General features: G+C 42.4%; 1 protein-coding gene across 1 annotated transcript; it reads right to left on the reverse strand.

Annotated features, from left to right (window-relative positions):
- On the reverse strand, positions 1-22,690 carry LOC308472503 (cysteine-rich venom protein helothermine-like). Its single transcript, XM_080997497.1, has 8 exons — positions 22,582-22,690; positions 17,946-18,007; positions 10,567-10,686; positions 9,469-9,556; positions 4,849-4,997; positions 3,980-4,074; positions 590-678; positions 1-275 (listed from the first exon to the last, which is right to left on the reverse strand). Exons 2-8 carry the CDS (start codon positions 18,003-18,005, stop codon positions 151-153), a joined length of 726 nt encoding a protein of 241 aa, XP_080853623.1. The 5' UTR covers positions 18,006-18,007; positions 22,582-22,690; the 3' UTR covers positions 1-150.
- Between the last annotated feature and the right edge of the window lie 1,032 nt (positions 22,691-23,722).

Genomic DNA, 23,722 nt, shown 5'->3' on the forward strand with positions numbered 1-23,722 from the left:
TATTAGAAACCATTTACATATAAAATGGTTTTGTCCTGTAGTAGTCTATGGATCAGTGATAATCAAAAATGAACAATAGTCTAATTTAGCAAAGCGTATTGTTATATTAATACAAAGAGATGGTTGGTATAAGTAAGAAATTCAGGAGCCTTATATTATTTGTGTGGGACATTTGCAAGAAGCCTTACACTTTCCCATTATAGGATGATCACATCCCACTTGATCCTTTAAGCTTGCGCAGTTGCTATAAAGATTTCTTTCCGTGCATGGATTGGCTAAAAATGAGAGAGAGAGAGAGAAAGAGAGAGAGAGAGAGAGAGAGAGAGAGAGAGAGAGAGAGTTACAAACTGGAGAAAATTTAAACAAAACAAAAATGACTCTCTCGGAGCGCCTCCTGCTGGATCAGACTAAATGTTTTCCACCATAGCAAACTCTGGGGACCAGCTGGTGTTGAATATTTGTTTTTAAGAGAAGGGTTATGGTTTTCATGTACAAGGATTAGTTGGATAATTTCACAAACTTCTTTAAGGGCACTCAGAGTTTGCCAGTATCCTTTTGCCTCATAATAGTTTAACATTCTCAAACTTACTGCACAATCCCTTGTCACAATCATTTGGGCAGCGCCCACAGGGTTCTCCTGCTTCGTAGGGGGTGGCAATCTTGCCTTTGATGTTCCCTCTGGAATGATAAATGAAAACCAGCAGTTTATATCTTTTTCCCCCCTCTGTCTTGAGAGATGGCCTTCTTAAATGGCACCAGTTGCTCAATCTTCCACACAACAAATATGTTAGGAGGGGAAGGGGCTGTGTGGGGTATAGAAGAGAACAGCTGGCTAGAGGAGTTGATGCCCACTCCAAAAACAGATGTTGGCCACTGCATCAGGGCAGTGGGATCTTTTCCAGCCCAAGGGCCACACTGCATTCGGGAGAGCTTTCCAGGGGCCACATTCCAGTGTTGGTTAGGGCCAGTACCATTAACATTAACGTAAAGCCTACTTTCAACACACATTCACACACCCCTCTATCATTCATCTAGGCACCAAGCGAGTAACTTGCTCCCACAAAGGCTGGGGGCAGACTGAGGCCTTCTATTCGGGTGCTTCTTTCAGGCTCCAGAGCTGCTTCAGAGCCTTAAAGGGACAACCCCCTGGCCACTGGCACTCTTCCTTCATTCCTTAACCTCACCTCTGGTTTGCTTCTGGCACGCAGCGGCATCGTGTTGTTTGGCGATGCCTGGGGTGGCTGCACGTGCATGCCAGGCAGAGGCAGGGCGCTGAGGATGAATAGAGCCTGCCACGCCAACCCGGCCCTCACCACTGGAGCCAAGCGGGGTGTGCTGTGCTGCTTCCCCTCTGTGCAGGGGGAGCCCAGCTGGCTGACACAACCCTTGGTGGCTGATTCTCCCTGATGCCCGCAGAGAGAAGCGCTGGGCTGGGCCATGCTGGGGTTGCCCCTTGCCTGCATCCCTCTGTCCGAGCCTGCTCATTAAGCAAGGAGCGAGTGAGCCCTGGCTGGGCAGCCATTTAGTGAGGGGGCCAGGGACACAGCATTGAGGCTAGGCCCAGAGACCCCTGGCAGCAGGCAGGGCAGGATGGGGGTCCTTGGGGGGGCACCTAGTTTGCACCCCCTCAAAATTGTGTGCCTGGGGCCACGGCCTCCCTGGCCCCACCATGCTATGCCCCTGGTGGAAGGGGCCTGTGAGGGTCCAGACTCTGGCCCTATAGGCCCTAGTGACCTGGGGTGTTCCTCTGGGTGTTCTTGTCCATCTGCAGCAGCTGTCTCCCCATCTTCCATAGTTAAACTGCCCTGAACCCTGAGCCAGAGTCATCTCCACACTGGATGCCACTGCAGCCTCCAACTGTCTGTCCGGATCAGGGATGCATACAGGGGTCATAACAAACACTGTTTGGGGTGGGTCATGGCCAGGTTTGATCAGAAAAATCAACAACACTCAAACAAAGCAATACAAAACAGAACAGAACATTTTGTGCCTTGGAGGTTATGGGGTGAAGAAACCAAACCATATTAGCTACTTTGAGCAAAAAGAATTCACAGATTTTATTTAACTGTTCCAGTAACCATCCAATGAAATCCACATGACCTCGGCCAGATCATTCCAGCTCCCAGCAGAGGGCTTTGCTACCCAAAGTTTAACTGGCAGGCACTGAAGATCAGGGCTTAATTTAAGCTAAGGTTGAAGCCCCAAACTTCTTTTCTTAATGAGAGGTCAAGTCTCAGGGCTGTTTGTGAAGTGTTTTTTTGAGGATATGCCGATTCATTGCTGTTGCTGTTGTGGAATCATATTCAGCCTCTGCATAACTGCGATTAGAGAAAAGGGTTACAACGCCCCCTTCCTCACCCTGCAACACGGCTGCAACGGCCCCATAGCTCTGGGAGCTCAGTCTGCCATCACCCTGCAGTTCACAGTGCCACCTGCTGGCAGCCAAGTGAACTGCCATGAGACAATACTTTTACCTGTTTATTGTGTAAGATATATTCAGCAATGAATATGAGACATAGGGTAGATTTAAACACAGGGGGAAAACGCTATAAATTAGTCAAAAATTAGATCTTTTTAACAAAAGAAAAAAATCCTATGAGAAATGTAGTTTTAAACAATTACTGCTCTCTGGCGCCATCTGGTGTTGCATGTTTAAAACACATTCAGTTCCTTGTTTCTTTACTAAGGTAGCTGAGTCCCTAGTGACATATGAGGAAGGCCGCAAGTAGGGAAGCACCAATATGAATAGGTAAACAAAACTAGTGGCAGGTTATGTGCTGCACCCAACTAAATAGATTTGTTTTGCTTAACAATTTTCCTATCCTCCTGTAGTAGAGGAAACCACCACATAGGAGCAAGATGCTGCAGGCTGCATTGAAAAGAAAGGAAAGCAATTACTGAAAGGAACTACACAGCAGTAGTACTTTGAGCATATAATATGTTTCGTTTGCGCTTTGGAGGTCAAGATTGAAACCTGCCAACTGTGTAGGATTGACCCCTGCAGTTGGCTGCCCTCATGGAGTTGTGTCATTCACATGCCACCTCCAGGCACAGGGGACCACATTATGCAGAAGAAAATCCCAGGTGGCTGCTGCCAAGAGAGAAGGCAGAGAAGGGAAACTCATTCCCATATGCACCAGAAAAGGATCCTTACTGTACCTCTCAGTACTGACAGAACATATAAATGGCATGAAGCAGACTCTGGCGGGCAATAGGTATAGAACAGGGGTCGGCAAACGAAGGCCCACGGGCCAGATCAGGCCCCACGGCCTTCAGGATCTGGCCCGCGGACTGTTTGTGGATCAGCGTGGGGATTATGTTTGTTTGGGCTGCGCCATTCCATTGCCCACTTCTCCCTCCCACACACACCGTGGTGGCGCCTCCTCCCTCCCTCCCTCCTCCTGGCTTCTCCCTGCCCTGCCTAGAGGAGGAAGGGGGCTGGGCTGAGCTGGCTGAGCACCATTTTCAGCAGCCCCTCTCTGGAGCCAGCCCTTTTGCGCCGCTCATCTTCCTTCCGCCGCCCTGGCCCTGTTGCTCCTGTGGGCCAGAGAGTGGAGCTGATGTGCTCATCTTCCTACCCACAAGAAGAAGCAGCAGCGGTGGTGGTGGTGGCAGCCCCAGGGAAGGTAAGTGCAGCGGCTGGGGCTGGGGTGGGGTGGGGAGGAGGACTACTTGCCCCCCTCGCCTCTTCTTCCAGCTTCCCCACTGTTCTGCTTCTCTGGCCCACCACAAGGTCTGAGGGACAGTGGACCGGCCCGCGACTAATTTTTTTTGCTGACCCCTGTTATAGAGCTTGGAGGAAACTGGAAGCAGCAGGGTGGAGTCTGGCTGAATCTGGTTTTCCAGTCCCCTGTGAGGATTTCTCAAAAAAGTACAATGTTATTGGTCAATGGTACAGAATACAGGTTGGCTGCTAACCCTAAACTTAAAGATAAAAACAGCATTGCAAGAGGCAGCAAGTTCTTCTGTTAATACATACGCAGGACTGTACTGGCAAACATAGTAGTACTGGTATTCTTGGTCTGGGCAGAAGGCAATAGCACATCCGATTAGATGCGAAATATACCAAACCACCTGCAGATACACAAATGAACATGAATGTGATCACACTGTAAATCTGAGTGCACACCATGACAACCTTAAGGAGTATTGAAATGGGCCCTTCACATCCTATCTCCGTGCTGCAATTCTATTGCACAGATCCCACCTTCCCCTAACATGTACAGTGCAATAGGTTTGCCTTTAAATGCAAACTGAATAGAATTCCCCTCCTACATCCCTAGTAAATAATAAAGATGATTCATCACAAATCAGTCTAAGAGACATGCACTGATGCAAACCTCTCCTATAGAATCGGCAGTTTGTGCAATGTATTCAAACTTACTTCCCATAAAGAGCTGTTCAGGAGTAAAAACCTCTCTGTCTACCTTGCAAAGGCATTTGGGTCCATGTGATTTGTTTCAAATACTCTTGTGAACTGCTTTGAGAAATTTAAGATAGCAAAATAGTTTATTTTAAAAAAATAATTGGAAACCTCAAAAAGTATGAAGATGTTAGCCAGGTAGTGAACGTTTCTTTTACCATGGCGCAACATTCAGCAAGGCTAATGCATTTTGGATATTGTCATTGAATTTCAAGCTTAGGCTTAACTGATTTTGAAATTTTTTGACAGTATCCTCAGTTACATTTCTTGGGCTTTGAGAACTGACATATTTTGCTATATTTGTTCTGCTATAATAACTGATATCTCTGCTTGCTAGTCTGCCCCTTCCAAACACTTTTGAAACAGCTAGTTAAATTTGTAAATAAATAGTTCAAACTTTTAACCTCTGACCAGTGTCATAGTACCTGAGTGTAATGGCCAATCACGGCTCCTTCCGTCTTTGCTCCAGAAGCATACAGAAAGTCATCTCTTTCATTATACCAACTCAGAATGGCTTCAGTCCAACTCTTGAGGGAAGTTGACATGAAGAGATTTTCACCACAGGATGTGCCATCTGCAAGTGGAAAAACAATTATTTACAAGAACTTGAAGGCTTGCCTACTTCTGCATGTGCTTCAGGAAAAGTAGCATTTATACTGTCTAGGACAGGGGTCTGCAAACTAAGGGCCACGGGCCGGATCAGGCCCGATTGCCTTCAGGATCCAGCCCGCGGACTATCTGTGGATCAGCATGGGGATTCTTTTGTTAAGGCTGTGCCATTTTCCCCCTGCGCCATTCCATCCCCCCCCCACTGCGGCGGCGCCTCCTTCCTCCCTCCTCCTGGCTTCTCCTGCCCTGCCTAGAGGAGGAAGGGGGCTGGGCTGAGCTGGCTGAGCACCATTTTAAGTAGGCCCTCTCTGGAGCCAGCCCTTTCGCGCCGCTCATCTTCCTGCCCCCGCTGCCCTGGTGTTCCTGCGGAGTGGACAAGCTCCCTCTGTCTACCCACGAGAAGCAGCAGCAGTGGCCCCTGGGTAGGTAAGCGCAGCGGCTGGGGTTGGGGGGTGGGGAGGAGGACTATTTGCCCCATCACCTCTAATTCCAGCTCCCCCCCCAGTGCAGCTTCTCTGCCCGCCACAAAGTCTGAAGGACAGTGGACTGGCCCACGGCTAAATTTTTTTGCCAACCCTGGTCTAGGACTTAGTTTCTTTTCTATAAATCTGTAATGACCTTACCCCTAATTCTTTTTTTAACAAAACTTATTTATTGGTTTTCCACAAAAAATACAAAATTTAACATTCTTCCTTTGTTGAAACCTCTCCTTTATCTTTATACTGAGACCTGCTGCCTCTGACAGTAAACATAAAACATAGTACAGTGGTGCCCCGCAAGACGAATGCCTCGCAAGACGAAAAACTCGCAAGACGAAAGGGTTTTCCGTTTTTTGAGTTGTTCTGCAAGACGAATTTCCCTATGGGCTTGCTTCGCAAGACGAAACGTCTTGCGAGTTCTTGCGAGTTTGTTTCCTTTTTCTTAAAGCCGCTAAGCCGTTAATAGCCGCTAAGCCGCTAAGCCGCTAATAGCCGTGCTTCGCAAGACGAAAAAACCGCAAGACGAAGAGACTCGCGGAACGGATTAATTTCGTCTTGCGAGGCACCACTGTAATAGAATCACAGAATCATAGAACTGTAGAGTTGGAAGGGACCCCAATGATCACTGTGTTCAGCCCCCTGCAATGCAGGAATCTCATCCAAAACATCCATGACAGATGGCCAACCAACCTCTGCTTAAACACCTCCAGTGATGGAGAGCCCTCCACCTTCCGAGGTGGAGGTCCATTCCACTATCAAACTGCTCTTGTATGTGAATGAAAGGGCCAGGAAGTCTCTCCCCTGACATTACATGGTTTTGCAACCCCAAATCTTTCTGACACAGCACATATGGAAGGCCCTGAGGTGTTGCTCTTGGCGGGTGTTAGTTGCCCACAACTCACTTCCATGCAGCAGTGTACTGAACATGCAAGCCTGGTAGACTTTCTTCTTGGTGTTGATCCTTAGCATCCCATTCTCCTATACCCTTTTGGAGAGGCGAGCCTTTGCCATAGCTGCCTTGTCAATATGGTTGCCCAGCTTAGTGTCACTGGAGAGATTACTGGTTATGGTGGAACCCAAGTAGGCAAAACCCTCTGCCATCTCAAGCATGTGGTCACCAATGCTGTTTACGTGGCGTGCTGGTGGTCTTCTCAGCCTATCAGCTTTGCAGTGAAATGCATCCACCTCTAAATGGCAGAGGTTTCTGCATACAAGGTACACAGAAGTATGCTCACTTGTAAAAATTGAAAGGAAATAAATCTAAATAGGCACAAACCAAAATAGCCTGACAAGGACCGGCGATCACTGTCTTGCAGAACCCACAGAAGATTGGAAGCATGGGGCCATGGAATATTGAGGGTGTTGGCAGAGAGACTGAGAGGGAGAGAGAATAAGGGCTCATCCACACTTCTCCTTGTCTTGCTGCCTCCCCTGGGAAAACCTGCCGTTTACCACTGAATCAGAACAAACAACAATTGGTTTTTCTGCAGAGTGGTGGGTTTTCTCAGGGAAAGTGGCGGGACAAAAGAAAAACTACTCAGACCTGTGTTTGGGAAGCAGAAACCTCTTGGGGGCCTGCTTTGTGGGCACAGGGCAGGCAGAAGTGGGGACGAGCCCAGAGAGGGAGAGACAAGGGGAGGAGGAGGAAAGGTACCTTCTTGAGCTCCTGACTCAAGGTTTCAGGAGACAGAAGAGGACAGAAGAGGAAAGGGAAGGGGGAAATGTTCCTTTTCATACTCTTTGGAAAGTTTCTGCCTGCTATAGACCAACAAAAGGCTCAACTTCAGGGCTGACACCAATCTCAAACTTTAGCACTTCAGCACTTTTACATGATAGTGGGGTCAGCTTTCAGGATGGTGGGAAGGAGAAAAGTGTTTTTTCCCCCCTTTCCCCCTTGGAGATTTCCCCCCACCCCTGTTCTGTCAGACTCCCTTTCAAGTTATGGCAACACTGCAAGATTTCACTGTAGTTCCTCACTTGGGCATTCATATGTATACAGTGGTACCTCGCAAGACGAATGCCTCGCAAGACGAAAAACTCGCAAGACGAAAGAGTTTTTCGTTTTTTGAGTTGCTTCGCAAGACGAATTTCCCTATGGGCTTGCTTCGCAAGACGAAAACGTCTTGCAAGTTTGTTTCCTTTTTCGTAAAACCGTTAATACCCAGGGTGCATTGCTTGAAGAGGTGCAGTTGCGACTTGACTTCGAGGAGCAACTCATAGCACGCGGTGTGGTAGCCTTTTTTGAGGTTTTAGAAGACTTTGGCGATTTTTGAAGCTTTTCCAAAACTTCTTTTGCAGCCATTTGGTAAGTTAAACTTTTAAAACTTTTTTTTGGGGGGGTTTGGATTTTGGGTTGGGGTGTTTGGAATTCAAGGACTTGGTGTTGGGGAGGGGTTTGCAAGAATCTGGAAGCTTGTGTGTTTTTTTCCTGCATTTTTATTATTTTTTTGTGACCATTGGGGCACTCTGCTGTTGTTAAAAAAAAAAAGATTCCTGGGTTTGGATTTCTGTGTGGTGGGTGGCTGGGGGGGTCAGGGAATTGTTGAGAAGGGGTTTACAAGAATCTGGAAGCTTGTGTGTTTTCTGGGAGGTTTGGTGCTTTTGAATTTTTTGGATGTGAAACACTGATTTTTTGGGGGGGGGGGGTTGCGAAGGTAGGAGCTGTGCTGCCATGGGGCCCAAGAAGACTGCTGCTGCAGAGGCCGGCGAGAGGAAGAAGGAGAAGGTTACGCTGGAAATGAAAAAGCAGATTGTTTCCTTGGGGAGGACCATGGGCCTGGAGGTCACAGAGGAGGACGTCTGCGAGCTGGTGGAGGAGCACGACCACGAGCTGACCACCCAGGAGCTGGTCAAACTGCAGGCAGAGGCTGCGCAGGAGCAGGCCTCGCTGGAAGAGGAGGAAGCAACTGAGGAACGGCTGTCCTCCAAAGAACTGAGGGACATTTGCATGAAGTGGAAGGATGTGCAGGCTTTTGTACAGCGGCACCACCCTAACAAGCACGTTGCACATGACCTTGCGAACACTTTTGATACGACCGTCATGTCGCCTTTCAGGGAGGTGCTGAAAAGGCGGATGAAGCAGCAGACCATGGACAGGTTCTTCAGCAAGAAGCAAAGAGTGGAAGAGGAACCTTCTTCGAGTTGTCCCCCAGAGTCTTAGGAAATGTATGTACAGTACACTTTGGTGATTTTTAAATGCTTTTCTGTCATGTTTAGAAACTTAAATTATTGTTCCTTCAATTTTTGAAATGCTCTTTACAGTATGTGTGACTTTAAAGAGCAGTTAATAAACTCTTTTTGTACCAAATTTTGCTTTGTTTGGACTTTTTTTGACCATAGGAACGCATTAATTGATTTTCAATGCATTCCTATGGGAAACCGTGCTTCACAAGACGAAAAATTCGCAAGACGAAAAAACTCGCAGAACGAATTAATTTCGTCTTGCGAGGCACCACTGTAAATGTATAACTTACAGCACTCAGGTTGTTACCTGGATACCATTTGCTATAGATGGCAGAGATTACGGCTGCTGGAAGACTTACTGGAGTATATGCAAGACATTTCAAGGAGAACAGTCTTTGGCTTGGTTCAAAAGAGAAATATGGATAGGTTTGTATGTACAGGGCAGCTTCTGTGACTCCAGTTCTGAAAAGGCATTCCCAACCCCCAAACGTTGGGAGCAAATTCCAAGACCTGCATATATTGCCTCAAGTGTGGTATGAAGATATTCAGCTGCAAAGGCCAATTGGCATATTTTAAATGTGCCACTCATGCGTTTCTTTTGATATTGGACTGAATTAAAATAAAAGTTCAAATTATTTTTTCCCAAAGAAAAATATTGCATTAAATATTTGTTATTCTCTTCTTCATGAAATAGATTTAATGTCTTCTAACAAAATTCCACTTTAAATAATCTGTTTGAACTCATATTTGCTGGAAGATGGGTTCTTTACTTACTTAGTGTTCGATCAGACGCCGCACTGTGTTCTAATGTGCACTGGTTTGCCCACCATTGTGCAATCTTTCGTATATCATCGCTCCACTCCTATGTACAGATAAAAATACATTAGTGAGTTACAAGTTTGTAGAACAGTAATGCCCAGAAATGCATCAATTACCAGTGGATTTTGTAACTATGGTGATGTTGATGTTCTAGCTAAACACTGAAAGACAATTTCTCAGCTATTGGCACAAGCCTGGTTCAATAAATCATGGCCAATGGTAGAAATCAAGCCTTTTTAAAATTATAGGTATTTAGAAGCACATTATGTTCCCAGGATTTCTTTCTATGCTTCTCTTACTTATCTAGTCGAATCAAGTGCATTTTTGTTACTGCATTTGGATCTTAGTCTATTTTTGCAAAGAAAGAAAGAAAGAAAGAAAGAAAGGAAGGAAGGAAGGAAGGAAGGAAGGAAGGAAGGAAGGAAGATTTATTTAGCAATGTTTTTGACATTTTTTTTCTGTAACCAAGCATTTAAGAGTGGAATTTGGGTAAACAGCAATTGCAAATAGGTCACTTAATAGGAAACTCATTGCCAGAAATGGCTAATGTTGCCAAATTCATTCATTTATTATGTTTGTGTATCTTGACTTTCCTCCAAGGAGCTCAAGGCAGCTCTTCCTATTTCAGCCACACAACACTGTAAGGTTAACTAGGCTGAGAGCCAGGAGGCTGAGCTGTGGCTTCATGGTTTAGTGGTACTTCAGCCTGCATCTCCTGAGACCTAGTTTGCCACTCCAATCCTTACATCACATTGGATTTACTTGTGTAGTAGTTTATGTACTCATCATCGGTTAATGGAGATATTTGTAGCTCTGTTAATAATAATTACATTTTTTACCCACTTTTTACCAAAAACAAAATTTCAGAGTGACTTAACTAGATAAAATGCAACAGGTAAAAACAAAACCATGTTGCAATATCTTGTCCACTATATTTTGCTCTGGTTTCATAATTTTCCTACCTTAACAAATGGTCCCCCCCAGCAATTAATTTTAAAAATGCCAGTATTGTTCCTGAATACATTTCTGTTGGGTTTTCAAAATGTGTCTTACCATCTTCACCATGTTGCTAGCAGGTGGTTGGACTTCTCTCCGTAGCTTATTGTGTATGTCCACAATCTCCTTTTTCTGGTCTTCATTGATGGTGCTCAAACTAGCGAAATGGTCAGAGACCTGCAACCAAAGAGACAGTGGCCAAGTGTTCAGATGCAACCATCTCAGACTGATAAACCATGGCCTGTGCCTGTGTGTTTCCTCCTGCTCTGCCTCCTCTACCTTTCTCTCACTCCCCTTTGCAAGTTTTCTGGCTTTGCTAAACCACAGTTTCCCATTACATCAGAACTAGGAAACTGTGAATTAAGCATCAACCAAATGCTGGTTTGCAAACCATAGCCTAACCACACTTACAACTTAAGCCACACTTTTCTGGTTGAGGCATAATGGGAAACAATGGTTTAGTAAACCCCAGAAATCTTACACCAAAGCTTGCAAGAGAAGGGAGGAAGAAGTACTCAAGGCATAATGCCCTGGTCCAATAATGAGCCATTATGGGGGTTTTTTTTTATGGGGTGTGTGTGTGTTCATATTTATGGAGCAACTTTTAAAATGTGAATCATGTACACTATATACATAAAGTGAAACAGAAAGAAAAGAAATTGAGACTGCGTCCTTATTGACAAGCTAACACAGGGATGCAGATAAGAGTTCCCAGCAAATAAATCTTTTTTAGTTGATAGGTCACATGAAAATAAACTCAGCCCAGAATGGTTTACATTTGGAGACATATATTTGAACCAATGACCCAAATTTATTAAATACAAACTTATAAATTAACAGTTAAAAATAGCATTTAATTTTTACAGTAGAGAAGAACAAGAATAATGTTACAAGAGAATTATCAAGGAAAACTCCATTATAGAGAAAAAGAGAAGAAAAATATGCAGACTGTAACCACAGATGAAGTATGGGACTTTTTGTTTAAGAAAGAAACTTTGTGGAGAAGTAAAATATTGGGTAAATGGGAGGGGGGCATTGTTGCTTCTTCAAAGAAAAGAAAAATGACTATTATCACATGAGGGGTTGCTGTCCTGAGGCAGAAAGTGCTTGGTGTATGGTAATTGTGCTTATCAACGAAGTCATCCAAACTGGAGTACAGTATGTTAATATAATTGTTTAATTGCACATTGGAGTGGAGGATGTTTGTATGTATGTCACAAAGGGTTTAACGTTGGAAAATTCTACTAAGCCAGAAGGAAGCTCTCTCTGAGCTCTAGCTAAGTTGTTGTTCTCTGCCAGCGTTCATGTGAGTGTTTAACTCTCCTTGATCATGTGATTAAGGTATTCCATTGCAAAGTCACCATTTTGAAAGGGAGCTGGCTTGGCCATTTGCTCCCAGGCACAGTCAGGGAAGGATGTGATGATGAAGCGTCTCAAGAAGCTGCATAGCCTTCGGCTCGATGCAGGTTAGTGCAGGCCATGGGAAAAACAGAGCCTTGATTTCAGCTCTGATTGTAATTAAGTTATATATTTAAGAAGAAGAACCTATGCTTGAATATGCATATGTTTTATAAAACTTTCTGGATGAAAAACATGGATGTTTTTGTACCTGTTTTTGAAGAAGTTCTGGTTAGTAAAACTTTGAATAATACTTATGAGTCTGGACAATTTTTGTTCCAAAAGGACTCAGTTTATATGCATCCAATTGCTTCATGCTGCACAATATTAATATCTGCAATACAGTAATATTGCAACTTGTGTGCATACAGATTTAAACTTGTGGCAATAGATAGATAGATAGATAGATAGAGGTGGAAAGGGGGCAGGGTTCCAGGAAAAAATGACTTTGGCAATCCCACCCACCTTTGAACCCAATGTGCTTTGACTCTACATGATTTTGGCTTTAGGCATGAGCCCTGCAATGTAACCCCTGCTTAAGTTGTGGGCTTACCGTAATTATTAACCCATTCATGCATCTACTGAACTTTGTAAAGTATTGGGTATCTAAAAAGCACTAGACACAAGTCTTGTATATATCCTTTGAATGGATATTATTTGCTAAAAAGAAAGACAGTAGAAAACCAGCTAAAATAGAATTGATCAGAAAATTATGGGAACCGTTAGGAATAATAAAATTGACAACAACGATGGGGATAAAATCAAGGTGTATAAATATATGCAAAGCAATTGAGACCCTGTGATTAAAATTTATCAGTTAAATTCATCAGATAAATGTTAAGGATATCAAATGTTAAGGATATCAAGGACAGGAATCAATTTCATGCTTTTATTTGGTTTTTGTAAGACAATAGCAGTGTTATAATAAATCTAAAGTGCAAAAAAAAAATACTTTGGATACCTTGGACACCTCATCACTGTCTTTTGGATTGGACCCCCCTGATAAGGAGCCAACGCTACCACCAACAGAAGAGGAGCAAGATCTGGGGGCAGTTGGAGGAGTACCAAAGTAGTCTCAGGATGGCGCTGCAGGCCCTGAGCTGGAATGTGCATGGCCTTAACATTTCGGAGAAAAGGCGACGAGTGTTTCATTTATTGAAAAAAGAGCAACTGGACTTGATTTGTTTACAAGAAATGCATATGACAAGGTTACACAGGAAATTATTAAGCAACAAAAAATTAGGCCAAGAATTTATTTCATCGGATAAAGTTAAAAAAAGAGGAGTGGTTCTCTACGCAAAGGAGAACCTATCACCTAAATTTATCTTTAAAGATGAACAAGGAAGACTTGTAGCAATTGAAATCCAATTTCAAGGAGATAAATTTTTGGTGATAGGTATCTATGCACCAAATGAAGGGAAATCGGAATTCTTCAAAAAGCAACATGAAATTTTGATGGACTATTTGGATTACAATATGATTTTAATGGGAGACATGAATGGTGTTGTATCTACGAATATGGATAAGGCACAAAGACAAACAATCACCAAGGATGGAAGACTACCAAAACCATTTTTTGATATGACTGAAAATTTAGACTTAATTGACATTTGGAGAATGAAGAATCCTCTGGGAAGAGAGGGAACTTTCTTCTCGGAGGCAAAAATGACATGGACAAGAATTGACCAAATCTGGGTAACTAGAGGACTGGCTCCAAAGATCAGCAAGGTTGAAATTTGCCCAAAGACCAGCTCTGATCATAATGCTGTGAAGATGGAAATGAAATTAATGCCAACTGGTTCCTTCAGATGGAGGATGAATGACTCTTTGTTTAGGAATGATGAATTTATTAAAAAGGCCCAAAAAACTTTGAAAGATTATTTTGAGATGAATATGAACACTACAGTGGAAAAAAGAGTAATCTGGGACGCAAGTAAAGCCGTAATGAGAGGTTTTTTGATACAACAGAATGCAATTAAGAAGAGAATGCAAAATGAGAAAAAAGATAAAATTTTGGAAAAAATAAAGGAAGGAGAGAAGAAACTGAGGGCGAAACCAAAGTCCCAGTAAATTTTAAAAGAAATAAAGCTTTACCAAGTACAATATATGAAAATGATGAATCAGGAAATAGAATGGAAGATTAAACAGATGAGACGAAAGACATTTGAATCGGCAAATAAGTGTGGGAAACTGCTGGCTTGGCAATTGAAAAAAAGACAAAAATTAAATACTATCACGAATCTGGAAGTGGAAGGAAAGAATATACAGAATCCAGCTGAAATTAGAAGGTGCTTCCAGAGGTATTTCAAACAATTATATACACAAGAAAAGCAGAATGAAATGGACATTGATAAATTTCTGGAAATAAATGGACTACAAAAAATTTCCCAAGAAAATAAATTAATGCTAGATTATAAAATAATGGATCAGGAAGTAGAAGGGGCCATTCAGAATATGCAATTAGGTAAATCTCCAGGACCGGATGGACTGACTTCTAGATACTACAGATCTTTGAAAGAATGGTTAATACAACCATTAAAGGAAGTCTGTAATGAAATATTGGAAGGGAAAAGGGCACCTGAGTCGTGGAAAGACGCATACATTACACTTATACCAAAATTAGAGTCTGAAAAGACGCAACTTAAAAACTACCGTCCCATATCACTGCTTAATGTGGATTATAAAATTTTTGCAGACATTTTGGCTAAAAGATTAAAAAAGGTGCTAGCAGAAGAAATTCATAAAGACCAAGCGGGCTTTCTCCCGGGCAGGCATTTGTCTGATAATACGAGGAATATAATTAATATTCTAGAAAAGCTACAAGTGAAGATTAACACTAAAGCAGTTCTGATTTAGTGGACGCGGAGAAAGCCTTTGACAATATTTCTTGGAGTTTTATGAAGAAGAATTTATCGGGGATGGGGGTTGGTAAAAGTTTTGGAAATGGCATAGGTGCAATTTACTCAGAACAAAAGGCTAAATTAATTGTGAATAACGTAGTGACGGAAGAATTCAAGATTGAGAAAGGAACACGACAGGGCTGTCCAATCTCTCCATTGCTTTTTATTTCGGTCCTGGAGGTTCTGTTAAATATGATTAGAAGGGACCAATTGGTTAAAGGTATACAAGTGGGAGCTAAACAGTACAAACTGAAAGCATTTGCAGATGACTTAGTATTGACTTTACAGGAGCCAGAATCAAGTACAAAAAGAGTATTAGAATTGATTCAATAATTTGGTCAGGTAGCTGGTTTTAAGCTGAAAACTAAGGTTCTGGAGAAAAACCTGAATGTGATTGAGAGAGAGAAGTTTCAGAGGGAGACAGGTCTGACACTGGTTAAGAAAGTGAAATATTTAGGGGTCAATATGACTGCTAAGAATGTGAATCTATTTAAGGATAACTATGAAAAATGTTGGACTGAAGTGAAAAAAGATTTAGAAATATGGTCAAATTTGAAGCTATCGTTGCTAGGCCGAATTGCTGTGATAAAAATGTATTGCCAAGAATGTTATTTCTGTTTCAATCACTGCAAATTTTGGACAAAATGGACTGTTTCAAGAAGTCGCAGAGAGATATTTCTAGATTTGTCTGGCAGGGCAAGAAGCCTCGTATAAAATTTAAGATTTTAACTGATGCTAAAGAAAGAGGTGGATTTGCCCTGCCAGACTTAAAACTTTATTATGAATCAGCCGCTTTTTGCTGGCTGAGAGAATGGATGCTTCTTGAAAACACGGATGTTTTGGATTTGGAAGGTTTCAATAATGTATTTGGTTGGCATGCATATTTGTGGTGTGATAAGGTCAAAGCACACAAAGCGTTCAAAAACCATATTGTAAGAAAAGCACTGTTTAATGTCTGGATAAGATATAAGGATTTGTTAGAAAATAAAACCCCAAGATGGCTGTCACCTATGGAGGCAAAGGCCCAGAAAAAACTCAATATGGAGGCCAAATGGCCGAAGTATTGGGAAATTTTGGAACAAGAGGGTGACAGATTAAAATTACAGAGCTTTGAAAAATTAAAAAACAGAGTGCGAGATTGGCTCCATTATTACCAAATAATGGAGGCGTACAATTTGGATAAAAAAATTGGCTTCCAGGTGGAAAAATCAAAGCTGGAAACAGAATTGTTAGACCCTAAAGTTAAGAATTTGTCAAGAATGTATAACTTGCTGTTGAAATGGAATACTCAGGATGAAATGGTGAAATCTGCTATGATTAAATGGGCACAGGATGTTGGACATAATATTATGATGGCTGACTGGGAACAGTTATGGACCACTGGTATGAAGTTTACGGCATGCAATGCCTTAAAATAGAATTTAATGAAAATGATTTACAGGTGGTACATAACACCAGTCAAGCTTGCAAAAATTTATCATTTGCCTGATAATAAATGTTGGAAATGTAATGAAATTGAAGGTACATTCTTTCACCTTTGGTGGACATGCCCAAAGATTAAGGCATTCTGGGAGATGATCTATAATGAAATGAAAAAGGTATTTAAATATACCTTTATAAAGAAACCAGAGGCCTTTCTCCTGGGCATGGTGGGCCAATTGGTGCCAAAGAAGGACAGAGTTTTTTTCATGTACGCCACAACAGCAGCAAGAATACTCATTGCTAAGCACTGGAAGACACAAGACCTACCTACCAGGGAAGAATGGCAGATGAAGCTAATGGATTACATGGAATTGGCGGAAATGACTGGCAGAATCCAAGACCAGGGAGAAGAGTCGGTGGAAGAAGATTGGAAAAAATTTAAAGTATATTTACAGAAATATTCTAAAATTAATGAATGTTAGAAGGATGCTGGAAAGAAGCTACATGACTTTAGTAGAAATACTATAAAGAATTAAATATGAATAGATCAACATTGGGTAAAGGGGTAAATTTAAGGCTAAATTGTGTTAAGATAAATTATGGAACTAAATTTGAGAAAGAGGGAAAGAACTTGCTGGAATAATTAATTGAACTAGAATACAAAAAAAGGAGGTGTGAGGAAGTCGAGGAAATAAGCAAATGAAAGATAAGGACATGAAAATACAGGGTCCTTTTTATTTTTGTTTGTTCTTTTTTGGGTTTTTTAAATGCTTTTGTTTTTTGTTTTTTGCCTTTTTTGTATTGTTGATGTTTTGTATTACTGTATTTATTTTTGTTTCTGAGGTTTTGTAATTGTTTATTGCTTGTATTTTTCTTTTGTTTCTCTTTTCTTTTTTTTCTTTGTAATGTTTAAACTTTAATAAATATCTTATAAAAAAATATAATAAATCTAAAGTGTTCATAGTAGGTTTAATTTGTAAAGTAGCTTATTTATCGTGTATTACTGTAATAATATTATTCCCTGTGAACTCTCTTGTAATCCCTTTGCCTCCTTTTTGAACATTTTGTGTATTTCTTTGGAGAATAATAGAAAGTCATTTATAAGTTAATACTAAAACAGCAGCAGGGAACAACAAATATACAGCAGAAATAATTAAAAAAAAACCCTACAAAAACTGAAGAGTTAAAAACAGAAAATTACAAACCTATAATCTGGTTGTAATAAATGAGAATAATTAATTTCAAATTCCTTTGGCCATTTGTTAGTGCTCTGTCCTCTGGATGTGACTCACCAGAGCGGTATGAGCTGTGAAATCAGTTCTCTAAAAGTCTTCTCTGAAAGAAGCTCATCTAGCGTCTTGTCTGCTGGCCTAGCAAAGGCAGATGGGTTCTATCTGCAGTCACCAGCAGGAAAGCACCTTGAGCCTGGTTGGGGCAGGATTTTGCTCTCTAGGTAGCAAAAAATATGGAGGGAGGAAAAGGGAGCAAGTTGGGCACCTGCCTGGCAGCTTTGGGCTATTTTGCACAGACATGCTCATGTCAAGCTTGGTCAGCACAGACCTCAATGAACCTTGAAGGGTGGGTGTGAAAGTGCTTTCCCACTCCCTGGCAAGATCTCCTTGGATTTGATTAGTATAGGTGGCCTTAGCAAAAACATCAGGAACCAGTTTGCCTTTTATGAACACCCCACATTCTACAAATAAACCAAGGTCCTACCTGTGCAGCAGATTGATGCAGCGCTGCCGCCAGGCATGCACACAAAATGAGCAGGATCATGGCTGAAAAGCAAAGAAACCAGGACACATTTGTCATCTTAACTGCAATATATCTATGCCACTAAAACACCCACCTTACCTGTGTAATTTGAAACTATGTGAGGGGGCCCCTTAGGGCTGAGCATGCCAGCTCTGTGCCCCTGCTTGCCATTTTCATAAGCCTCTGTAAGTTGGCTGACCTTCTGAAACAGGGAGCCTGCTTTACTCATTGAGTAAATTTCAAAGATCTGGCAGGTCCCTCTTCTCCCCACGAATAACAGAATCATCAGGTTGGAAGGGGCATAAAGATCATCTGCTCCAACCCATCCCTGATTTAGAAAACTCATGACTACAGCAGCACACTGGGCAGTCTAGCTAGAGTAGAGATTTCCTTCAGGGATCATTAAAGCGATTTGAGGCCTCTTCAGTAAGTCACAATTTATTGTTTTGAATGACAGAATTTAGTGTTAAGAGAAAGTGTAAATATTTGACCGTGGTACAGCACAATCCTAACCATGTGTCCTCAAACTAAGGATGGCAGTCTTGGTTACTATGTGTCTAAGGCTTTGTCCACACTTCTACCTGTCCCATGTCTAGAAAGCACAGGTCCAAGTGGTTTTCCACTTGACCCACAATTTCTAGGCACAAATCTGAGCAGTTTCCCCCTTGCCCTGCTCCATTCCCAGGGAAAACCTGCTCTTTAGCTCCAAATTGGAACAAACAGCAGTTTGTGAGAAACCTGATTTCTATTTGCTCTGATTGTATGCTAAAGAGTGGTTTTCCCTGGGGAAAAGTAGCAGAACAAGAGGAAGTGTAGATAAGCCCTTAGAGTTACAAAGACAGGGCCTGGCTGAGAGTTATCATGATCCATGGGAGAGAACACTTGTGCTATGTTTCCATGTGAAATTTTGGGAAATTACCTGTTGCTACATGCAGCCTAATCTCTGAGTGGCAAGAGATTCCTGGGATGCCATTAGAATCATAGAATCATAGAATCATAGAATCATAGAGTTGGAAGAGACCACAAGGGCCATTGAGTCCAACCCCCAGCCAAGCAGGAAACACCATCAGAGCACTCCTGACATATGGTTGTCAGGACTCTGCTTAAAGACCTCCAAAGAAGGAGACTCCACCACACTCCTTGGCAGCAAATTCCACTGTCGAACAGCTCTTACTGTCAGGAAGTTCTTCCTAATGTTTAGGTGGAATCTTCTTTCTTGTAGTTTGGATCCATTGCTCCATGTCCGCTTCTCTGGAGCAGCAGAAAACAACCTTTCTCCCTCCTCTATGGGGCATCCTTTTATATATTTGAACATGGCTATCATATCACCCCTTAACCTCCTCTTCTCCAGGCTAAACATGCCCAGCTCCCTTAGCCGTTCCTCATAAGGCATCGTTTCCAGGCCTTTGACCATTTTGGTTGCCCTCCTCTGGACACATTCCAGTTTGTCAGTGTCCTTTTTGAACTGTGGTGCCCAGAACTGGACACAGTACTCCAGGTGAGGTCTGACCAGAGCAGAATACAGTGGCACTATTACTTCCCTTGATCTAGATGCTATACTCCTATTGATGCAGCCCAGAATTGCATTGGCTTTTTTAGCTGCCGCGTCACACTGTTGGCTCATGTCAAGTTTGTGGTCAACCAAGACTCCTAGATCCTTTTCACATGTACTGCTCTCAAGCCAGGTGTCACCCATCTTGGATTTGTGCCTCTCATTTTTTTTGCCATTACTTATGAAGGGTTTAGTTTCCTTGGAATGAAGGTCAGCATATGCTCCAATATTTCCCAAGAAGAAACCACACCACTGTTGCTACCACCGCTGGCCAGCTCACACCATACCCCCCCTTCCTGCCACTGCTGCTCACTTGCCACCTTACCAGCTTGTGCGTGTCCATGCCTGCCACTGCGTGCCACTGCACATCGCCACTCACCTGCCCGCTGCTGTCGCCTGCCCAATGCCACACACACACACACACACACACACACACACAGGGCCGCAGTGACAAATGTCCAGAAGTGGTGTTGTACTTCAGAATGCTGCAGCCCTCTGTGTGTGTGTGTGTGTGTGTGTGTGTGTGGTGGGCGGCAGCAGCTGGCCAGCAGGCAAAGGTGCGGAACCCCCTTGGCTGAAATCACAGGACATCCTGGGATGGAATCAGAACCTGGGGCAGCTTCTGTAATTCTGTAAGTCCCAGTAAAAACAGGACAGTTTGGGTCAGTGGAGACTGTGATATCTTTAGGATATGTGGGCCTTTTACACATATATACAATCCAAGCATAGGATGAAGGGACTTACAGCATTTACACTGTAACAGATCTTGCCTCCTCGTTAGTTTCTGGGTGGGTGAGTATCCAAAACCATAATTTTGGATTCAGCTGAGAACAAGGGGAGCCTTTCTAAGTCCTTTCACCTCTTGGCTTACACTTAGACTATCCCCTGCTTCTTAGGATGACATAACACCCAGCCAGGAGAAAGGCCCAATCCCCAGATCTCAGTTGTCTGTTTGGCAACACATCTTGTCTAACAAGTAAATGGATGTCTACCAGCCCCATTATCGTATCAAAAGAGACAGGTTCAAGCAGCTCAGCAGATTCCCTCTACTAGATTCAAAAAAAATCACAGGCTTGGCTGCGATCCAAGGATATCATCTAAACCACCACGACCCCAATCCTATAACAATATACATAATAAATCCTTAATGTAGAAGCCAGCTATTTGAAACAGATACACACACAGAGAGAGAGAGAGAGAGAGAGAGAGAGAGAGAGAGAGAGAGAGAGAGATCAGGAAGCAGCACATCACAGTAGTTCAAATATTTTGAGGTTTTATCGCTCTCTCCCTCCCCCCACCTGAAGGTAAGAGAAAAAGGCTGCCACAGAGCAGTGATCCATGACTGCCCTCTACCACTCCGGCCTCTCCTAATAGTACACCAGAACTTTGTTTCCTTCTGAGCTGGGAACTGTAACTAAGTACTATAGGTAAGCAGGAATCTGAGAATTGTTCTGAGCTTGCTGTGTCATCATGAGCCCTCTGCAATGATCAGAGAACCTATACTTCTGAATGGTTAATGCTAGTTATTTGTTCCGCTAGTGACATTTTTCATTAACCGAACTTGCTCTCCTTTGCAGTTGCTGATGGAGAGCTCTTTGAAAAAGAAGGGTTATAATAGGAATGAGTGACAGTGGCATTTAGTTCTTTTTTATTTTTAAAATGTGTTGTCTACTGTTGAGGCTCTGAACACTTTGGAAATATTTTGAAAGAGATACAAAATGTCAATAACAAGAAACTGAGAACAGGATCATTCCCCAGGACTTGTGTTATTTTTGGGTCTCCAAGTTAACAAGTTGTTGTGGTATTTATGAGAAAAACATCCTTGCTAGCACATTAAAACAGTATATTGAGAGGTTTTTCTCCAGCGCCAATGCACAGGGCCACTTTTTTATCACTGAAAAATATTTCTGATCTATCCAGAAGCTTGTAAGGAGTAGATACATTTTTTAAAAGGAGGAAAAAAGTTAAATAATCATATCAGTCCATCCTCATGGATAAAGAGTGAACTTAACCACAATTCTGGGTTAAACCTTGGCTTAGCAGCTGTCCTGTATCAAATTAAAAAGGCCCCAAAATGGGTGCAAGCACCTCTTTGGGAACCAGCACATCCATGTGGCATGCTCTCCTCAGGGAGGCGCACCGGGTGCCTTTGTTACATATCTTTAGGCACCAGGCAAAAACATTCATATTTGCTCAGGCCTTTGGCTAATTAAATCTATGACAATTTAAACTGTGTGTATACAGGGAGTTACTGTTTTGGTTACTATGGCATGCATTTTTGTGTTATATTATAAACTGCCCTGTGTTGTCAGATGAAAGGTGGTATAGGAATAATAATGATAATAATAATAATAATAATAATATGGCCATACTCTGGCTTACTGTGATGTGTCAACCAGGCCATTGTCCACTTTAAATCTTTGCTCTTGTTAGCATTGCTACAGACCCACCAAATCCAGTGGTGACAATACTATAGAACAGCATGGAACTTTAGTGAAAATTAGTCTAGAAGGCAAAATTAGTCTAGGGGGCAAGCACCTCCAAGGCATCTTTAAGGCCAGTAGAGCACAAGCTATACCTGTGCAACCACATATATTTGGCTACTAATTTTTTTTTTTTTAGTGAGAGGCACCACAGTGTGACAGATTTGCCTTCTAGACAAACGCAGGATGCTGCTGCTGCAATCTCAGTGCAAGCCACAGAGTCCATTGTCTCAACCATACACAACTCTTACATCAGAATATTCCTGTGCAAAATGATTCAGAATCTGTACCTCTTTCATTTGCAAAAAACGTCCCATCCCTTAGTCCAGTGGTTTTACCATCAATATCCATAGCATTGTGGGGGAGCATGATTGCGCTTCCTCAAAAATGTGCGCCCAGGGCCAAACCCCCCTTCCCTGCCCCCCACTATGGCTCTGCGCTACCTGGAGCTTCTAGGAAAAACGGAAGTTTAAAAACATAATAATAATTATAGAACACTGTCTGAGTTAAGCGATATGCACCACAGCAATGTAACTTTGGTGATATCCCCAATATAACTTACCTTTATTTTTCTAGGGAGTTCAGAAGAATTCGTTGTACCTTTAGGCAGTTTCCTTCCTTTGAAAATGAGTGGATTTTCTTGCTTCAGTGAATATATATATATACATATAACCCCCTACCTCTGTTGCTTCCTGCTTTGCAATGTGAGTCACAGAAAAGGCTGTGTGAAGTAGGATGTGAGAATTGTGTCACTGTCTTCTTGCAATATTTGTTTTTGTAATAGCTTTTATTTCCTGATATTTTCCTGGCTCTGAAAATGTTACTGCTGTTATAACCCTACAACTGTGCTAGATGAGGAACAACTTGATTTTCCTCTGCAAAAGACAAAAAGGAAAATAAATCAGGAGCTTTCCATAACGAGTGGCTGAACTGGACTAAAAGTCACCCCCAAACCAAACACATTTTTACTAGAGGCTGGGTTACCAACAATATCAAACTAATCCATTTTTTAAAACTTAACATTGATTATTAATTTTCAGCTAAATCAGAGTGCACTTTTTGTGTTGAAAATATAAGGAATTCTTCACATAATGAATACTGCATGAGGAATAGGATACTGATGGCTAAGTTCGTTTTCCAAGGAGAATATAAAATAGTTCTCTGTTTGGCTTATGCCCATTTTACTGCCGTCAAACCTGGTTTGATGGGAACGTCATTTATGAAAGCATACATTACTGTTATCTTTCAAACATAATCGACTGAGAAAAACTTGTAGAACTATTTTGTTCTGTCTGTTATGGTATAATTACCAGCGCAAACGTGACTTGGTACAGTAAGGACTGTGCAAACAAAGGGGATTGTACTGTATAAACAAGGCTTATTGTCAGGGACTGGGAAGAGGAGGAATGGTGGAGACTGCCTCCCCAGCCTGGCCCTTCCAGAGAAGAGGAAGACAGTTTTGGATTTGAGGGGGATCACAGCTCAGAGGCAGATGAGAGGGAAAGCTGGGAAATAATGGGAGAGGAGGAGGAGGAAGCACAAGAGGGGGGGACAGCTGATGGCACAGTGACTTTAGAAAGCATTCCAGACCCCCTTCCCAGAACCCAGTGAGCCTGGAAAGTAGGAGAGCAGAGAGCTCAGAGGCAGAGGACACATCTCAGCTCCCGTAGGGATGGCGCATAATGTGAGAGAGGGAGGGGGTG

Source organism: Podarcis pityusensis, assembly GCF_964106645.2.
Source record: "Podarcis pityusensis genome assembly, chromosome: 3".
Lineage (NCBI taxonomy): Eukaryota > Metazoa > Chordata > Lepidosauria > Squamata > Lacertidae > Podarcis > Podarcis pityusensis.

Coding starts and splice junctions, on each gene's coding strand:
- LOC308472503 (XM_080997497.1), bottom strand. CDS start 18,005: ATGATCCTGCTCATTTTGTGTGCATGCCTGGCGGCAGCGCTGCATCAA. Junction 4,998..9,468: donor GGCGTCTGATCGAACACTAA/GTAAGTAAAGAA, acceptor TTCCACTTGCAG/ATGGCACATCCTGTGGTGAA. Junction 679..3,979: donor GTTTGCCAGTACAGTCCTGC/GTATGTATTAAC, acceptor TTATCATTCCAG/AGGGAACATCAAAGGCAAGA.